This window comes from Mustela putorius, unplaced genomic scaffold (genome assembly GCF_011764305.1).
Source record: "Mustela putorius furo isolate JIRA1106 unplaced genomic scaffold, ASM1176430v1.1 tig00000095_pilon_pilon_pilon, whole genome shotgun sequence".
Classification (NCBI taxonomy): Eukaryota; Metazoa; Chordata; class Mammalia; order Carnivora; family Mustelidae; genus Mustela; species Mustela putorius.
In genome coordinates this window covers 20,778,232-20,795,645 of record NW_025421280.1, presented here as the reverse complement: position 1 = coordinate 20,795,645, position 17,414 = coordinate 20,778,232, and the positions used below count along the sequence as shown (strand labels likewise).

At 41.1% G+C, this 17,414-nt stretch overlaps 1 protein-coding gene across 7 annotated transcripts in view; it reads left to right on the top strand.

Moving 5' to 3' along the window:
- Nucleotides 1-17,414, top strand: part of DOCK3 (dedicator of cytokinesis 3) — a 561,701-nt gene that overhangs the window by 472,417 nt on the left and 71,870 nt on the right. For all 7 annotated transcript variants that reach the window (XM_045079409.1, XM_045079404.1, XM_045079422.1 and 4 more), the window contains exons 20-25: nucleotides 1,482-1,565; nucleotides 2,679-2,779; nucleotides 6,308-6,389; nucleotides 10,899-11,069; nucleotides 13,961-14,153; nucleotides 16,998-17,125. In XM_045079409.1, coding sequence (XP_044935344.1) covers nucleotides 1,482-1,565; nucleotides 2,679-2,779; nucleotides 6,308-6,389; nucleotides 10,899-11,069; nucleotides 13,961-14,153; nucleotides 16,998-17,125 — 759 coding nt within the window. The remainder of the gene's footprint in view (nucleotides 1-1,481; nucleotides 1,566-2,678; nucleotides 2,780-6,307; nucleotides 6,390-10,898; nucleotides 11,070-13,960; nucleotides 14,154-16,997; nucleotides 17,126-17,414) is intronic.

Genomic DNA, 17,414 nt, shown 5'->3' with positions numbered 1-17,414 from the left:
TTGCTACCTGACCAAGAATCTGGGCAGAAGTCCTTACATCTCCTTGATTTCTACTGGTACCCCACTAAGACCATGTCTTGAAATACAACTAGATGAGTAGAAATAAAGTTGTTCTTTCTCTCTCTCTCTCTCTCTCTTTTTTTTTTTTGTTAGCTTCTCTCTCTCTTTTTTTTTTTTATCCTTAGAATTTTGTTTATTTGACAGAGGGAGACATACAATGAGAGAGGGAACACAAGCAGTGGGAGTAGGAGAGGAAGAAGCAGGCTTCCCACTGAGCAGGGAGCCCCATGTGGGGCTGGATCCCAGGGCCCCAGGATCATGACCTAACCCGAAGGCAGACACTTAACTACTGAGCCACTCAGGCACCCCTGCTAATACTAGTTTTTGAAACTGAAGATCAGTTTATTCTCAGGGCATTTATTTCTTCTAAATGTATTTAAAAATATCAATTAGTAAACAGGAAGGTATTTTTAAAATCTGTAATCTTTTTCAATCTGAGTTGTATTCCAGATAAGAAAATATCCTATCAACATATCTGGTTTTGGTGTCAATAATTGATCTCAAGCCACCAGAGGAGAGTGTGAAAACAATCTGCTAGAATTAAATTTTTTTTTTACTTTTTATTAGAATATTTCAAACATACACAAAAGTAAAATAGCGGAAAGAACCCTATGAGTACCTATCACCTAGCACCAATAATCTTCAGCCTTTGACCAGTACCGCCCATCAACACTCCCATCCACGCCTGCAACTTCAGACATTGCTAGGAAATAAACTGTAAACTTTGTATCATTCAGTTGCCTTTTGACCAACAGAATGTTAGATTTGATTTTTAAAGACTGCTGGTATCCATGAGTGTTTATCATCTTCTCCCTTAGATTTTGCATCTTAGAAACAAAAAACAAAAACAAAATGGTACTAACAGATCTTTTACCCTCCCTGATAGCCGTCAGCAGCAGCTTTCTCTCTTCTCCCAGCATACTGATTTCTAGACCAAAACATGGTTTCTGTAGCTAGAGGCTAGCCTGCTATATCCTCATTCAAGTGTCCTTTATAGTTAAGCCACAACAGAGAATAAGGGGACTACAGCACTTTGCGGGGTTCTGGGAAAGTGAATTCTTTTTCTCAAAATAAATTTGGCATCAGAACCACTTAGATTTTCATTACTTTAAAGTTGCAGTTCAACATGGGTGTCCTGTGTTTTTTAGGTCACTGTTCTTTCCTTAGAAGTTTAGCACTCACCCAAGAGAAAAAGCTTTTCCAAATCTCTCTCAGGACCCTTTGGGCTATACACAAATACCCTGAGTCCACCTAGTTATCCCTTAGTTGGGTGGAGGTGGAATATTCAATTATTTTTAAGTAAGGTTTGAGATCTTAGATTTTTGAGATTGTTTATTGGGAAATTAAAATCACAGGTGTATGGAAGTTTGACCATGTATACAAGGTCCTAAGATATGAGCCCTCTGATTTTTATTTTACAGTTTCTGCAAGACATCTTAGATACACTCTTTGTGATTTTGGATGATAATACAGAGAAATATGGCCTGTTGGTGTTTCAGTCCTTGGTAAGTCTCACCCTTCCTGATGTCCTTTTTTATTAGTTATTTCTGTCACATGTTTTCCAAAATCCAGGGGAAGCAGTTTATTAGGATGAGTCAATACAAGGTACAGATGTTTCCAGAAGAAAAGGGGCTGAGGAGTGACCCAAGGAAGACCAGCCAACCAACTTATCAGAGAGATCCCAACATCAAATTTGAATAATTCAGCCTGGTCAGGTCCAGGCCTTTGTAGTTCTGGTACTCAGTCTCATCACTGTAGTCAAGTTGCCTAGCCCCTGAAATAGAGACCTATGCACCACCAGTATGCTGAGAGATGAATACAGGAAACTAGGTGGCCTGTACTTTTACCTGCACAGTAGGATATAACCACCAGGAAGAGCAGAGAGTCCTCACCCATGCTGGTCTGAGCATCACATTCTGTCCCTATGTGCAGTTGTTTTGGAACCGGAATCTCCAACAGCTGCTTAGTGAGAATGGACAGTGGCTTGAACATTCAGTGCATTTAGCTTAATAGATCCTGTCCCATAGGAGTGCCATACATTCAAGGGGAACCTCATACTGTAAGTCTACCTAACAGATGAGGAGCAGAGGCAGGAGTTAAAATGACACGTGCAAAAAAAAAAAAAAAAAAAAAAAAAAAAAGACACATGCATAGTTTGCCCCTTTGGCTTTTCTTCTTCATTGCTCTCCTGGCCAGCCAGCCCCATTTCTGAAGGGCACAGCCTTTCATAGGCTGAGCTGGCTCAGAGAATAATCTTTTTTTTTTCTTCCGTTTTCCAAGTTTTCTGAGACACCTTTGTATTTATGCCACCATGCACAGGTATTGTTTTCTTTCTCCTAATCTGTATTACCCCACCTAGCATTACTGTGAAAACTCAGATTAACAGTGGCACAGACAGATGAGCCCCAAGTCTGAATTCAGAGGCTGGGGCCTATAGAAATAGAGCAGACAGGACAGAAATAGACCCAGAATAGAAATCTTCCATTCTCTGCCCATGGGGAACACTAGAGAAAACACTGACAGTTTGTCATTCCTTAAAGAAGCAAGAGTTCTGTTTTCTGCTGGAGGTTTTAAGTCCAGGGCCTCCAGTGAACCCTGGTACCCTCCATCTTCTCCAGGTATTCATTATCAACCTGCTCAGAGACATCAAGTATTTCCACTTCCGGCCTGTAATGGACACATACATCCAGAAACACTTTGCTGGAGCCCTGGCATACAAGTAAGTTCCATTTGGCACCATTATTAGGACTTGGTTTGAATAGAAAGACAAGCTTTAAAAAATGTCAGTGACAACCACCATTCAGTCAGCTGACTTTTTTTTTTTACTTAATTTTTTTTCTAATTGTGGTAAAATACATAGAGTATAAAATAACTATTTTTAAGTGTAGAGCTCAGTGGCATTGAGTATGTTCACATTGTTGTACAGCCATGGCCACCATTCATCTCCAGAACTTTTTCAGCTTGCAAAACTGAAATTCTGTATCCAGTAAATATTAACTCCCATCACCCCTCCCCCTCCCGCTGCCCCTAGGCAACCACCCTTATACTTTCTGTCTCTGAGTGTGTTTGTTCTTGTGTCAGTTGAGTCATATAATACTTGTCTATTTGTGTCTGGCTTAGTTCACTTACCATAATGTCTTCAGGGTTCATCCACATTGTAGCATGTGTCAGAATTTCCTTCCTTTTAAAGGCTGAATAATGTTCCATTATACATATATACCACGTTTTGTTTACTGGTCGATGAATATGTGGGTTGCTCTTACCTTTTAGTCATTGTGAATAATGCTGCTATGAACATGGGGATACAAATATCTCTCTAAGACCCCGCTTTCTATTCTTCTTGACATATACCCAGAAGTGGGATTACTGGTTCATAAGGTAGTTCTATTTTTTTAAATTTTTTGAGGAACCACTATACTGTTTTCCACAGCAGCTGCACCATTTTACATTCCCACCAACAGTGTTCAAGGGCTCCAGTTTCTTCACGTCCTCAAGCCAAGACTTGTTATTTTCTGTTGTGTTTTTCTGGGAGGAGTGGGGGTTTTATAGTAATCATCCTTAATTGGTGTAAAGTGGTATCTCATTGTGGTTTTGATTTGCATTTCCCTAATTATTAATGATGCTGAGCATCTCTTCATGTATTTATTGACCATTTGTATATCTTCTTTGGAGAAAAATGTATTCAGGTCCTTTGCCCATTTTTTAAACAGGTTGTTTCATTTTTTATTGTTGAGCTCTAGGAATTCTTCATATAATCTAGATATTAACACCTTGTCAGATACACAATTTACAAATATTTTCTCCCATCATCTTTCTTTCTGTTGATTGTGTCTTTTGATGTACAGAAGTTTTCAGTTTTGATGTAGTCCAGCATATCTATTTTTTCTTTTGTTTCCTGTGCTTTCAGTGACATGACATTCCAAGAAATCATTGCTAAATCCAGTGTCATAGAACTTTTCCCTCATTTTTGTCTACAAGTTTAATTTATAGTTTTAGCTCTTACACTTATGTCTTTGATGCATTTTGAGTTCATTTTTGTTTATTGTGTAATGTAAGAATCCAGCTTCATTCTTTTGCACATAGATATCTAGTTTTCCTAATATAATTGTTGAAAAGATTATCCTATCCCCATTGAATGGTCTTGGCACCCTTGTTGAAAATCATTTGACCATCTCTGTGAGGATTTATTTCTGGGCTCTGTTATTCTATTGATGTGTATGTCTGTCTTTATGCCAGTACCATGCTATTTTGGTTATTGTAGTTTTGTAGTAAGTTCTGAAATCAGGAAGTGTGTGTCCTCTAACTTTTTTCTTTTTCGAGATTGCTTTGGCTATTTGGGGACCCTTGAGGTTCCATATGAACTTCAGAATGAATTTTTCTATTTCTGCAAAAACTGTTGTTGGGATTTTGATAAGAGATTGCATTGAATCTGTAGATCACTTTGGGTAGTGTTGGCATCTTAATAGTTTTAGTCTTTCAATCAATGAACATGAGTGTTTTTCCACTTACTAATATATTCTTTAATTTCTCTCAGTAACGTTTTATAGTTTTCAAAGTATAAGTCTTAAGTCTTTCACCTCTTTGGTTGAGTTAGTCCTAAATATTTTATTCTTTTTTGATGCTACTACAAATGGATTTTTTTTCCTTGATTTCCTTTTTGAAGTACTCATTTTAAGTGTATGGAAATGCAAATGACTTTTGTGTCTTAATTTTATATCCTGCAATTTTGCTGGATAAATTTTGCATTTATTGGTTCTAAAAGGTTTTTTTGTGGAATCTTCAGTTTTTCTACAGGTAAGACCATGTCAGCTATAAACGAAGATAATTTTGTTTCTCCCTTTCCAGTTTGAATGCCTTTTACTGCTTTTTCTTGCCTAACTGTTCTTCCAGTACTATGTTGACTAGAAGTGGCAAAAGCAAGCCTTATTCCTAATCTTTCATGGTTGAATGTGGTCTTAGCTGTGGTCTTTGAGCTCTCATTTTATTTTTTTTTTTAAGATTTTATTTATTTATTTGACAGAGAGAGATCACAAGTAGGCAGAGAGGCAGGCAGAGAGAGAGAGAGGAGGAAGCAGGCTCCCTGCTGAGCAGAGAGCCCGACGCGGGACTCGATCCCAGGACCCTGAGATCATGACCCGAGCCGAAGGCAGCGGCTTAACCCACTGAGCCACCCAGGCGCCCTGAGCTCTCATTTTAAACCATAGTTTACTACACAGGTGTCATACTTTTCCTTGTAAGAAATACCGGCAAAGCTACTAAAAGTTAGGCTTGCTTTTTCCATGAGAAACATGTGAATAGGTAAAGATAGTACCCACAAATAAATATCAAAGAAATAAAAAGTTGATAAAAAGATATATAGATAGTTATTATGGAAAACCAAGGTTATCTGAAACTGTTAAAGCAATTTTAAAAAGTCATCACTTTCTTCTGTGGAATTAGCACAGCTTTTGGAAATACAAGTAAAACCCAAGGGTGATGAGGCTGTGGAGTCCCTGAAACTCTGGCGCTTTGCTATAACTCCACGGAGCAGGCACCATGCTGTGGTTTAAGCATGTCATCATCTCATTAGTAGTCACAATAACTTCGAAGTGTACTGTTGTTTTCTCTGCATCTTAAATGAAGAAAATGGCACAGAGGCATCAAATTACTTGCCCAAGGACGCAGAGCTAGAAATTTGTAGGCCCCAGATATAAACCCTGCTGTCTGACCAAGGCCTGTACTTGCCTTCTGTGCCCTGTTGCCACATGAGGAACAGGCCTTCTGATTTATCATCTCCCTTCACTCAGGTTTCTTGGTCCTGAGGAAATAAAATATATGAGATAAAGGTGAAGCAAGGAGGGGCACACTAGACTATATACCTTTATCTCTGTCTACTAGTTACTAGTTACTGTGGTCTATTCTGGAGATGCAGCAAGTTTAGACAAAACAATTATGTATGCAAAGTCCAGGACTTTGGGGAAACTTTCTTATAATTAAAGAAGAAATGTGTGTCAGGGAGAGTGAGAAAGAATGATTATAATTGCTCATTAAAATGCAGCAACTCTGTGGATGAGGTATGTTGTCTGAGTGAGGTATGTTGTCTGATCTCAGATGAACTGGAGATCCCACAGCTGTAATGGACCCATCGCTCCGTTCTGACTCATCAGCAGCATATTATTCCTGTGTGGCTAATTCTGGGCTGCAGAAATTTCAAGCGGCATTTCTTTTGAATTAAAGTGGGGGTTTTTGGAACTGTTCTCTTTCCCAGGGAGCTCATCCGCTGTTTGAAGTGGTACATGGACTGCTCAGCAGAACTGATTCGACAGGACCACATTCAGGAAGCCATGCGGGTAATGTACTGAGCTCACTGTACACAAAGGGCCCACCCTGCAGCTGTTTGTCAGTAATGGCAATGGTTTATAGCATGCAGGACAAGTGTAGACATCCTAGGACACTGGCCTGCTTTTAGGAACACCTGGGACCACGTGAGTCCCTGTTCCTCACGTTGATTTTGCCCCAGAATATCTTTATGCCTAATAATGTTATTTTAAGGCCAGAAGGATGGATGGTGAGCATGGAGCTCCTGGCCGTCCTTCCTGTCTGGTTGTTGCCAACAGCATCCATCTCTGCTTCCAGTGGCCAAAGCATCATATCTCCTTCTAAACTAGTGTTGGTGACAGCAGTGATTAGAATTAAATAAGTCAAGCAGAGAGAGTCAGTTATCATATGGTTTCACTTATTTGCGGAGCATAAGAAATAACATGGAGGACATGGGGAGATGGAGAGGAGAAGGGAGTTGGGGGAAATTGGAAGGGGAGGTGAACCATGAGGGACTATGGACTCTGAAAAACAACCTGAGGGTTTTGAAGGGGTGGGGGTGGGAGGTTGGGGGAGCCAGGTGGTGGGTATTAAGGAGGGCACGCATTGCATGGAGCACTGGGTGTGGTGCAAAAACAATGAATACTGTTACGCTGGAAAGAAATTTAAAAATAAATATATGTTTATAAAAAATAAAAAATTAAAAAAAAAATAAAAAATAAATAAATAAATAAATGAATTTCTAAAAAGAATTAAGATCTTCCAACACTTTCCCTTGTTCAGTGGTTACTACACATTGTGTTCTTTTAGAACTGTTTTAAGTGGAAAGAGCTGAGTATAAATGCACTATATATGGATATATTGAAAAGAAGATAATCTTAAAACCTTGACCTTTGGAGGAACCCCGGGTCCTCCATGGCAGCACCCCTGCATGGACAGGTTCCACAATAAGGCAGCCTTTTGCATTTCTAGGCAGCTCCAGTTTTCAGGGAACCATCCTCATTGTGAGTTAACTTCACTTCTGGTAACTTCTTTTCATGGTACTGCTTCTACCATAGAGAATCATCTATGAGAGTGTTGATCCCTCTTTTGCTCGACAGTTCTCTAGATAGCTATTTAAAGAAAGCTGCCATATCCTCTGGAACTTACAAGTCCAAGCTTTCTCCCTTTCCACCCCTACATTTTCGTGTTCTTGAGTTACTTTTTTTAAAAAATTGTTCTTAAGCATGTCTTTCCTACCCTTTCCAGTTAGCAATAAAAGAAGAATGGCAACAAAGTTGTTCTGCTTTTTCTCTGTCCCCTTTTAATTTCACATCATCTGCTGCGAGTACTACTGGGCCTGTGCTTTTGCTGTTCTTGTCCACAGGGTAACAGGTGAGACAGTTGTTTCCCCAAGTATCATCAGACTGAAGGCAAAATCAAATCATGATTGTGTTCCCCTGCTTCTTCTATGTACATTCTGTAAAAATCAAAGCCCACAATTGTTATTTCTGTGCTCCTTCATATAATACATATCAACAAAGCAGTCAGCATCTATTGTAGGTGCTAGGATACAAAGACGAGTCGAATAAGACAGGCCTCTCCCCTTGAAGAAAACTTCCCCAATGAAGCACACAGGAGCACAGGTGTAGAGCAGGATTCTGAGTGTGATGTGAGAGCAGGGCCTAGATTCTGTTCGTCTCTTAACCCAGTACCTGTTAGGTGTCTCATATGATATTTGAGAAGATAAAAGTTGAGTTAAATTGAAAGGATTCTCTTTGAGTCTCAAAATGAATTGCTCAGGATACTGGAGAAGCCATCACAGAAAAAGTTGTTTTCTCCTAAGAATCATTCATTCAGTCAGTCACTTGATGTTGCTTCATAGCTGCCATGGGTCCAACACTGTAGGAGCCACTGGGGACTCAGCAGGGGCCTAAGCAGAAAAGGCTAGGCCTTTACAACACTTCCATACAAGTTCTTTGGAAAGACAGGCAAACATATAACACAAATAAATATACAAAGTCAGTGAAAAAAAAAAAAACTTTGATGAATACTATGAAGGGAATCAACAGGATCATGGGATAGACTGGCTGGAGAGGAAGTTTTACTTCATATCAAGATTTTAGGGAAAACCTCTCTGATGAGGTGACCTCTGAGCTGAAATTAATGTTCAGAGCTGAGGGATAAGTACTCCAGACAGAGGAAACAGCATGTTTAAAAGCCTCATGGCAGGGGGAGGGGTGCCCAGGTGGCTCAGCCAGTTAAACTTCCAACTCTTGATTTCAGCTCGGGTCATGACCTCAGGGTTGTGAGATTGAGTCCCACATCAGGCTCTGCAATAGGCATCGCACCTGCTTAAGATTCTCTCTCCATCTGCTCTTCCCCTTCCTCTCTCTCCCTCTTTAAAAAAAAAAAAAATCTAGGAAGCTTGAGTTTTCAAGCAACCAAAATAGTGGCTGATGTGACCAAAGCAGGGGATTTCAACTGTTGAATTGGATGGGAGGTGACAGAAAGGAAGAACTGAGGCTCTGAGGCTGTGGCTAGATCAGCTGGGCTGGTTACTTTGGGAGATGTACTTCAGGAAGATCAGGTTTGGGTGGAGAAAAGCAAGAGGTCCCTTTGAGGGAGTACTTTTCTGAGGTACTCTTATACTTATTCTCATCATTTCAGGCTTATTTGCTTGATATCTCATAATAATGCATTCAGTACTAAGGTTTTGTCAGGTCATTTCCCCATCTTCATCAAATTTTATTTGATAAGTCCTCTTGACCACTATCCAATCTTCTTTTCATCCTTCACAGGATACACACGGTCCTGGCCTGGCAGCTCTCATTCTGGTGTGATAAGGTGTGGACCAGGAAACCCCCCCCTTCTTCTTTATTACTCTTAATTCGATACATCTTGCCCCCTATATCCCATCTCTTCCTTTCACTTTCGAAGTCATGGCCTTTCGAAGAAAGTTTGACCACTAAGGAAGATGAAAATAAAGAGTCCTTTGTTTTCTTACTTGGTTATTTTATTTGTTCCCTTGTGAATGGCCTGTAGAAGGTATCTTTGGTGGGTTTGAGGATGGCATTTGGCAAGGTATCCTAAAAAGATAGCACACTTTTCGCTACCTCAGGTCCCCCCAAGGAACCATGAAGAGGAAAGGGCAGGCACGATGGATCTTCTTAGTGATGGAAAGGTTGTAATAACTTGTAGGATCTCTTTGCCTTTCAAGTTTATGAACTTAAGTAGAACTGGACAGAGCAGATGCTTCACCCACAGTTATGTTTTCCATTGTCTCTGCACAGTGTTGGGAGGACCCTTGAATTTTGAACAAATTTCATAGGCTCCACCACTCATGACCAGGAAGTGCAAGCAATTTTGCTATCTGCTTCTGCCTTTCACTGTAAAAGTAGTAGATGTTTCAAGCCATTCAGTACATCTCTCCTGTTAGCTGTATCAAACTGAAAAAAAAAAACTGGTCATGAGGAAAACATTTTCCTTTTTAAAATTAGAGTACGTAATACAGATTTCCGACCAGGCATTAAAAGGCTAATAGAACAGAGGCTGTAACATTTATGCTGATGAAGGCACACACTGTGATTTTTTTCTACTGGTGCAAACCTTGAAAGATGCATTTTTCCGACCTAGCCATTCTACAATGCCAACTGAATTCTATATGGGCCACAAAACAAACCTTCTGATATATGCATATGTCATAAAAGGTAGCTTGAGAATTATTTCCTATTATAAATTTCAAGTAGCTGAACTCCATTTGTTTCATCCTTGAATAAGTTTCTTCCCGGTGTCTCTGCCTTTCCAGTGTCTGGGAAATCTGTGGCATTTCTTTGATTGGAAAGCATAGGCTTGGATTTTCAGTCTGTTCTTTTAAAAGATAATTACTGTGCTCGTAAGCATGGGCCAAGCGGCAGGAACTCCTCAGAATTAGATTCTGCTCCTAAAACATGTTATGGGAGCTTGATCTCCTACATTCATCAAAAATTATGTATGGAAGGTGCCATGTATTGAAGAAGATGAAGAGTGAATGTGTCAGGTCCCCTCAGGCTGTGCTGCTTGGGGCAAGTTTTCTCCAGACTTGACCCCAGCAAGAAAGGCTGGCACCATGTCAGGGCCTAGCTGTATCTCAAAGGTGCAGAAGATTCCTTAAGGACTTTCCCTTCATGGAACAAATGTAAAAGAAGCTACATCATTGCTTTTGAAACCTCTTATTTCCAGACTTGAAAAAACAAATGCAAAGATATTAAATTTTCTTTTGATCCTGTATATGCTTGAATTCAGCTACTCCCATAACAGTCTATGGTTCCTCATTTCCAGAATCACAAAAACAGTGGTGAATTAATTAGGTGATTGTCTCAGTAAGAAGACAGCTGCTGCTCAGTGACCATTTGGACTTTGAGAAAAACTTAAAAAAAAAAAAAGTGCTTGTCTCCACGGTTGAAATTTGCCCATCACCTGATTTTGGTAGAATTTACGGTTACATAGCCCTTTATTCCCTGCTGTGTGAGTTGTTGACTATCTTCAACACCTCTCTATCCCTTTTGCTCCCACACCTCCAGGCCTTGGAGTACCTTTTCAAGTTTATTGTGCAATCCAGGATCCTGTATTCCCGAGCCACCTGCGGGATGGAAGAGGAACAGTTCCGGTCCAGCATCCAAGAACTTTTCCAGTCCATCCGGTTTGTGCTCAGTCTGGACAGCAGAAACTCAGAAACACTCCTTTTCACTCAGGTCTGTGAGCTGCAGGGAAGTTTTGCTGCTGGATTCTTGTCTGCCTTAGCAGGTGGTTTCTTTGTCCTCTGGCTTCTGGAGTTGAAGAAGCCCTGCCAAACTCCTGTGTGCTGGGTGAGGGGTGATTTGCAAGGAAATAACTAATGGAACACAATGCTACTTTTACTTCAAAGCCAGCTCTGCCCCAACTGCCAAATATAAAACAGCCCAGTGGCTTTATGGTGAAGAAGCACAACTTTATTCTCAGAAGCCCTCTTTAGGCCAAATTTATTTAGCTAAACCATACTATTTGTCATTTATGAGCATCTTATTTAAAGGGGATATTCAGAATGTATAGAGAATTTTGTTTCCCAGTTACTGTGTTAATTTTTAAAAAACCTTAAAAAATAAGCTTTAGATGAATACTTATCCATTCCAGAAGTTAAGAATAAAATGGGCAGAAACAACTAGAAAACTTTGGTTAATAATTAAGATCAGGTTCTATTAGAAATATCAATGTGGGAAGAAAATTTGTTTCTTTATATTAAAAATGTCCAGTCAGTTAATCTGTTACCTTTTCCAGATAGCCTTACCCTAGAAAGGTTCAAGGATATTGTTTATTACCACAATCACAAGGGGGTTATTCTCTCTTATACATAAATGTCAGAATTTTTTCTAATAGATGTATTTCTTTGATTTTTTTGAAGCCAGTTATTACTCAAAAGATCGCTCTCCCATCCATTCATTCAGTTGCTGCCAGGACTGTCATGAGTACAAATGTGTGTTTAAATATCTCCTTTAAAATTGGAATATTCCATTTTTTTTCTTTTCCACATGACCCTATAATGCCCTTGATGCCAACTGGCTTTAAGCCCCTTGGTCCAGAGAACAGGTGAACAACTGTGAGCTAGACTTTGTAAAAGAGGGAATTCCTCAAGGTTTCCAAGTGTCTCTATTTTTAAAAAGGGTCATTCCATGGTCTCCCTTCTGAAGTACCCCACACAGCTCATCTTCCTCCTCCCGCCCATCTGTTCCTGCCAACAAAGGCCCAGGACACCTACTCTTCCCCTCAGTATACAGAGATGAAGGGGCTCAGAGGTAGCTAGCAGAACAAGGCGATATGCTTTCTGAGAACTTGGCAATGCCTTGTACTCAGTGGCATGTTCCTGTCACATCAGGAGAGCTCAGATCTAGTCAGGAGCAGACCTGCTTCTTTGGCGTCAGGCTCATGTTTTACGATTTTCAGATCTCTCAGCAAGTCCATGGTTCAGTCAGATTTTATGTCTTTGCTTCTGACCACTAGGAGATGTTCAGGTGCAGTTGTCCTTCTGTCCTGGTGCATAAATGTAGGAAATCTCAACATTTACGAGAATATTTACTCTTTGATGTGTATTATGAAAGACCTGCTTTTTCCCCTTTGTCTTTTATATCTAACTGCTTATGATTATATGTTCTTTTGCTGTTCTAATTTCTGCACCAAAAAAATCTCTTTGATATTCCAGGGAGTTATAAATCTGTAGACATAATTCATTTAAGTTCTGTCCTTGGGCCCGGCAAACTGCAGTATGACTGCCCGGCCCTGAACACAGACTGCAGTATGATAACAGATCTGTTTCCCATGGCATAAATTTTTACTCGCTCTAGGCCAGTGTCTACTGCCTAATGAAGCAGTCGAGGAAAATAGTCCACACTTCCCCCACCCCCTTTTCACTACATGCCACATGGGAGGAATGCACTCTCACCTTCTTGTCTCACAGTGACACTCCATTCCCCTGTGTGAATTCTGGGTTAATTGTGTAAGAGGACTGAGAGGGAGGAAAGCCGCCTTCATGTTGCTACCAGGTAGACCCAAGAAAAGGAGGACCAGTATTTCTCAAAGACCAATGATGTGCTGGCCACTCTGCTGGAAATAAACTTCATGCATCTAATTTTTTTCATACCAATACCAGGAGACAAGTGATAACATCATCCTCATTTTATAGATGAGAAAACAGAGTATTAGGCAGTAACTCGCTGAAGGTTATATGACAGACAATTAGTAAAGCTGAGAGGTGTACTCATGTTTGTCTAATTCCACAGCCCATTCTCTTTCTCCTATACTACCCCATCTCTGAAAGGCTCTGGAACTGTTATAAGATTGTCCTGAAGAAACCACTTCATGGGTCTACCAGAGCTGAGATCCATGAAGAGAAGTCTCCAAACACACACTTCCACCAGTTGCTGAATTCTCTGCCAAAGTAACCACCGGTTCTCGAGAGCCCCTAGCTGACTAAACCCACACCTTCTCCATCCTTGTGGATTTACACTTGACACTGCCAAGCATCACAGAAGGACACGATTTACAAAGTCTTCAGATTTCATGGTTTCAAATAAATGTCTCTATCTTGGGAAAATGGTCCCGTTCTCAGAGCTTGATTGCTGGCTACAGAGCTATGAGCGGAGCTCAGCTCATGCTGCTTGGTGGTGCTCAGTTCTCTCCACTATATTTGATTCGAGCAGTCTCTGGCTTGAATTTGAGACCAAAATTAGAATGTTGAGAGTTTGATCATAGAGACAGACAAAAAATCTAAATCCATTTTATGAGCAAAACAGCTATGGCTATTAAGCCATACTGAGCTGATTTCTTTTTTTTTTTTTTATTCCCTTCTCTTGCCAGCAAATATATTGGCAAGTTATGAAAGCTTCAAGTGGCCTGGGCCCCAGCAAATATTCTTGTTTTAGTTTCCTTTTTGCTACTCTGTTCCATGCCCCAGGAGTGCAACAATGATGCGTGGAGTCAAAGGCCCAGGAGGAACCCCTATGAGGCTGGGGTGCTGCAGTGACTATTCAGCGTCTTGACTCCACATGATTGTCTGAGCATGTGAGATAGACACCTAACTGCACCCTAACCACAGGCTCACTTGCTTCTGCAGGCTGCACTCCTTAATTCCTTCCCAACTATCTTTGACGAGCTGCTGCAAATGTTCACCGTGCAGGAGGTGGCAGAGTTTGTAAGAGGGACTCTGGGGAGCATGCCCAGTACAGTGCACATTGGGCAGTCAATGGATGTGGTGAAGCTCCAGTCGATCGCCAGGACTGTGGATAGCCGCCTGTTTTCTTTCTCAGGTAAATCAAGTTGGGATGAGAGTCAGACTCACCTTTCTTCTTTTCTAGGGTAATTATCAAATGGTAATCAGAGGATCCATTTAACAGTGTTCAGGCAAGAAGCCTGTGGCCCTAAAAATGCAGAGGGTTTGGGAAACTATGTTAGATAATGCAGCCAAGATGGAAGCCTACTGCCTCACTCATGATTCATCCCTAGGAACCCACAGCCTGGGCCATGCCCATGCAGTGGCCTGCAGAGCAACTTGCAAACCCACAAGTCTAACCAGCGGCCAAGAGCAGGGACTGCCACACCCCCAACAGGATGAGAAAGCAGAGGGAAAGGAGAGGGAACACAAGAGAAGGGTGTAGTCCAAGACGATAAGTGTAAGTCAAGGAAATAAGAGAGACCCTGAAAGGGGGCCCCGAAGACCCACTGTGTTTACTTTGTTCCTTGTCACACCAGTCAGATAGACTCCTTGCCTATCTCTGAAAGAGCCTCTAAGCATCAGTTAAGAGATGGACCATGAGCCCTCCACTCCCCAAGAGGTCAGGACAGCCTAGCAAATAATGAGCAGCCCAAACTACCTTTTTGGAAGAACTCTGTATTCATACCTGAAACCATATTCAGCATGATCAACCTGGCAGGGGTGCCAGATATTCAATGGCCAAATGTTAAGATCAGTATGAGCCATATCCTTTAAATGGAGTGTCATAATCATAGAATAAATTTCTAGGTCGCAGAAATAAATCTGAAATGCTAACAAAACAATTATTAGAATTTTTATAATTAGAATTTTGGGTAGTAAAATTTTTTGTTCGACATTTAAAGTATAAAAACAATGATCTCTCAACCAAGTACTACACACAATTGCAATGCTGAATAAATGTCCCCTTTAACTTAACTCTACCAGTGTAGGTTATGATTCATGGCAAAGCCACCACCAAGAAAGTCAGCTTTTCTCTACCAGTAAGTCCTTATAGTAAACACTTCTCTCTTCACCAGTTCCTGGGCTGGAGAATTTTATCCCAGGTTTGGATGCATTGGCACTGAGGCTACTGCGTATGTGCAGGCTTTGTGCACTGCTTAAAGAAGATGCTTTCAAATATATGGGGAGGGGGACAGCAGACTTCCCTCACTGACACCCTTTATTTCCGATGTTTTTGTATGTACCTGCTGCTTCCCATAATCACTTAAGAAAAACTGGGGTTTTTTTTATCTTTTTTTAAAAGATTTTATTTATTTATTTGACACAGAGAGAGATCACAAGTAGGGAGAGGCAAGCAGAGAGAGAGGGGGAAGCAGAATCCCCGCCAAGCAGAGAGCCCAATGGGGAACTTGATCCCAGGACCCTGAGATCATGACCTGAGCTGAAGGCAGAAGCTTAACCCACTGAGCCACCCAGGCGCCCCAGAAAAACTGTTCTTAAACTTTATGTGGCAGTGGAGCTATGTAGCTGGGTTTTGAGAAGACAAGCCTCCACCCGATTTTCATTTGTATCTCTGCTTCATTGAATGCTTGAGTTGTAGCAGCTCCCTTGAAGTGAGATTTTTTACCAACGGTGTCTTTTAAGCAACACTTACATTCTCAGAGCGCATCAGTCTTGTCTTTTCTTTATCAGGTTCCAGTAACAAACTACTATTTTCTCTGCAGTAGTTATTTTATATATTCACATTATAAATACTGCTCTGTTGGTATTTTGGTCTGCCGATTGTATTATGAACTTCTCTTTTGTCCAAGCATAGAACAGCTGTCATTCCATTTTCTTTAAATACATTCTAGATATTTTACAAGACAGCCCCCAAATCTCTTATAAGTCATGTAATTTGTCTTTGGCTGAAAAAAAATATATTTCCCTTCTGAATTTCATCTGGAACACTTGACTATGGTCAAATAAATCCAAAGTGCCCTGGCTTGTTTGTACTACTGGTAATCTGACTACATCATGCTGGCCAGGTAGGAGGGTACCTGCAGAGTCACACAGTCACTGACCACATAGGAGCACAGAGCACCAAAAACGTGTTCACACCTGTAGTTCACTTTGTCTTCTCATCACACCTGTGAAGGAAATGCAGAAAAGACCATTAGCATCTCATGGTACAGATGGGGAAAAGCAAGCCCATAGGAGGAATCAACCTACCTATGGGCCCTTCGGGTGAGTTAATTAAGGAATTTGAACCTGGATTCAGCCTTTCTGACTGAGTTCTAACAACAAAATTTTGTTCAGGTAACATTGAGGAGAAAATTTAGGACTGACAAGAAGGATTAACTACTTATCAAAGGTTTGTGACAAGACAAAGTCCTGCTGTGTTGCCTTCACTGCTGCAGACAGGCCAAGCCTGTCCCCTAAGCCTGAGGGGAAAAGGAGGTAGGCCTGATGGCTGCCACCAAGTAAACGCTCGTGCCAGGTCCCTGGCCAGAGCATCATAAAGAGTGGCCAGTTATAATCCACATCAAGTCTACAGGTTCAGTCAGAGTAGTTCATAGAACTAGGTGTGTCATTTAAATGGGATTTTTACTGGAAGCTATGCTTTTAATTTGGAATCTAGTCATTAAAGACATTTCATTTGGAATTAATGCCCTAAAGTTCATCCTGCACAAAATGCCGTAGATACTAGGCTTAAAATAAGAAAGAAGGAAAGAGAGATGGAAGGATAATGCTGTGGGAAGTCTTATAATGTCTAGGAAGTGGGCTTTTCGGCCTTCCCCCATAAGGGAAGGAAGTGACCTCCAGCTAGGCACCAGGTTTGGCACCGGGTTCAGCCCCTCTTGCTTTGAGACCAGGGAAGTCCCACAGTGCCACTGGCTTCCGGAGGTAGCTCGTACTCCTCTGAAGGGCTTCTTCACCTTTGTGTTTTCTCCCTCAGAGTCCCGCCGCATCCTGCTTCCTGTGGTTCTCCATCATATTCACCTTCACCTGAGGCAGCAGAAAGAGCTGCTCATCTGCTCAGGGATTCTTGGCAGCATCTTCTCCATCGTCAAGACCAGCTCTCTGGTAGTGGCCCCACGCCCGCTTCAACCCGCCTCAGCTCTGCCCGTCTTGTATTGCTTTAGCCAGAGGCAGGCCAACAAAGATCACTTTGTACATTTCTCAGTCACAGAAGCTTTCATCAGTGACAGGAAGGTGCCCAAGTGAATGGAGGCCTGTGTATGCCCAGCAGGCTTCTCCACACAACACAGTTTTGCTATTTTAAAAAGTTGTGCTCCCATAAATCCATCTAGAATTGTACTTATCTCTAACACCAGAAAGCCCAATCCTGTGCTATGTTCTATTTCTATCAAAA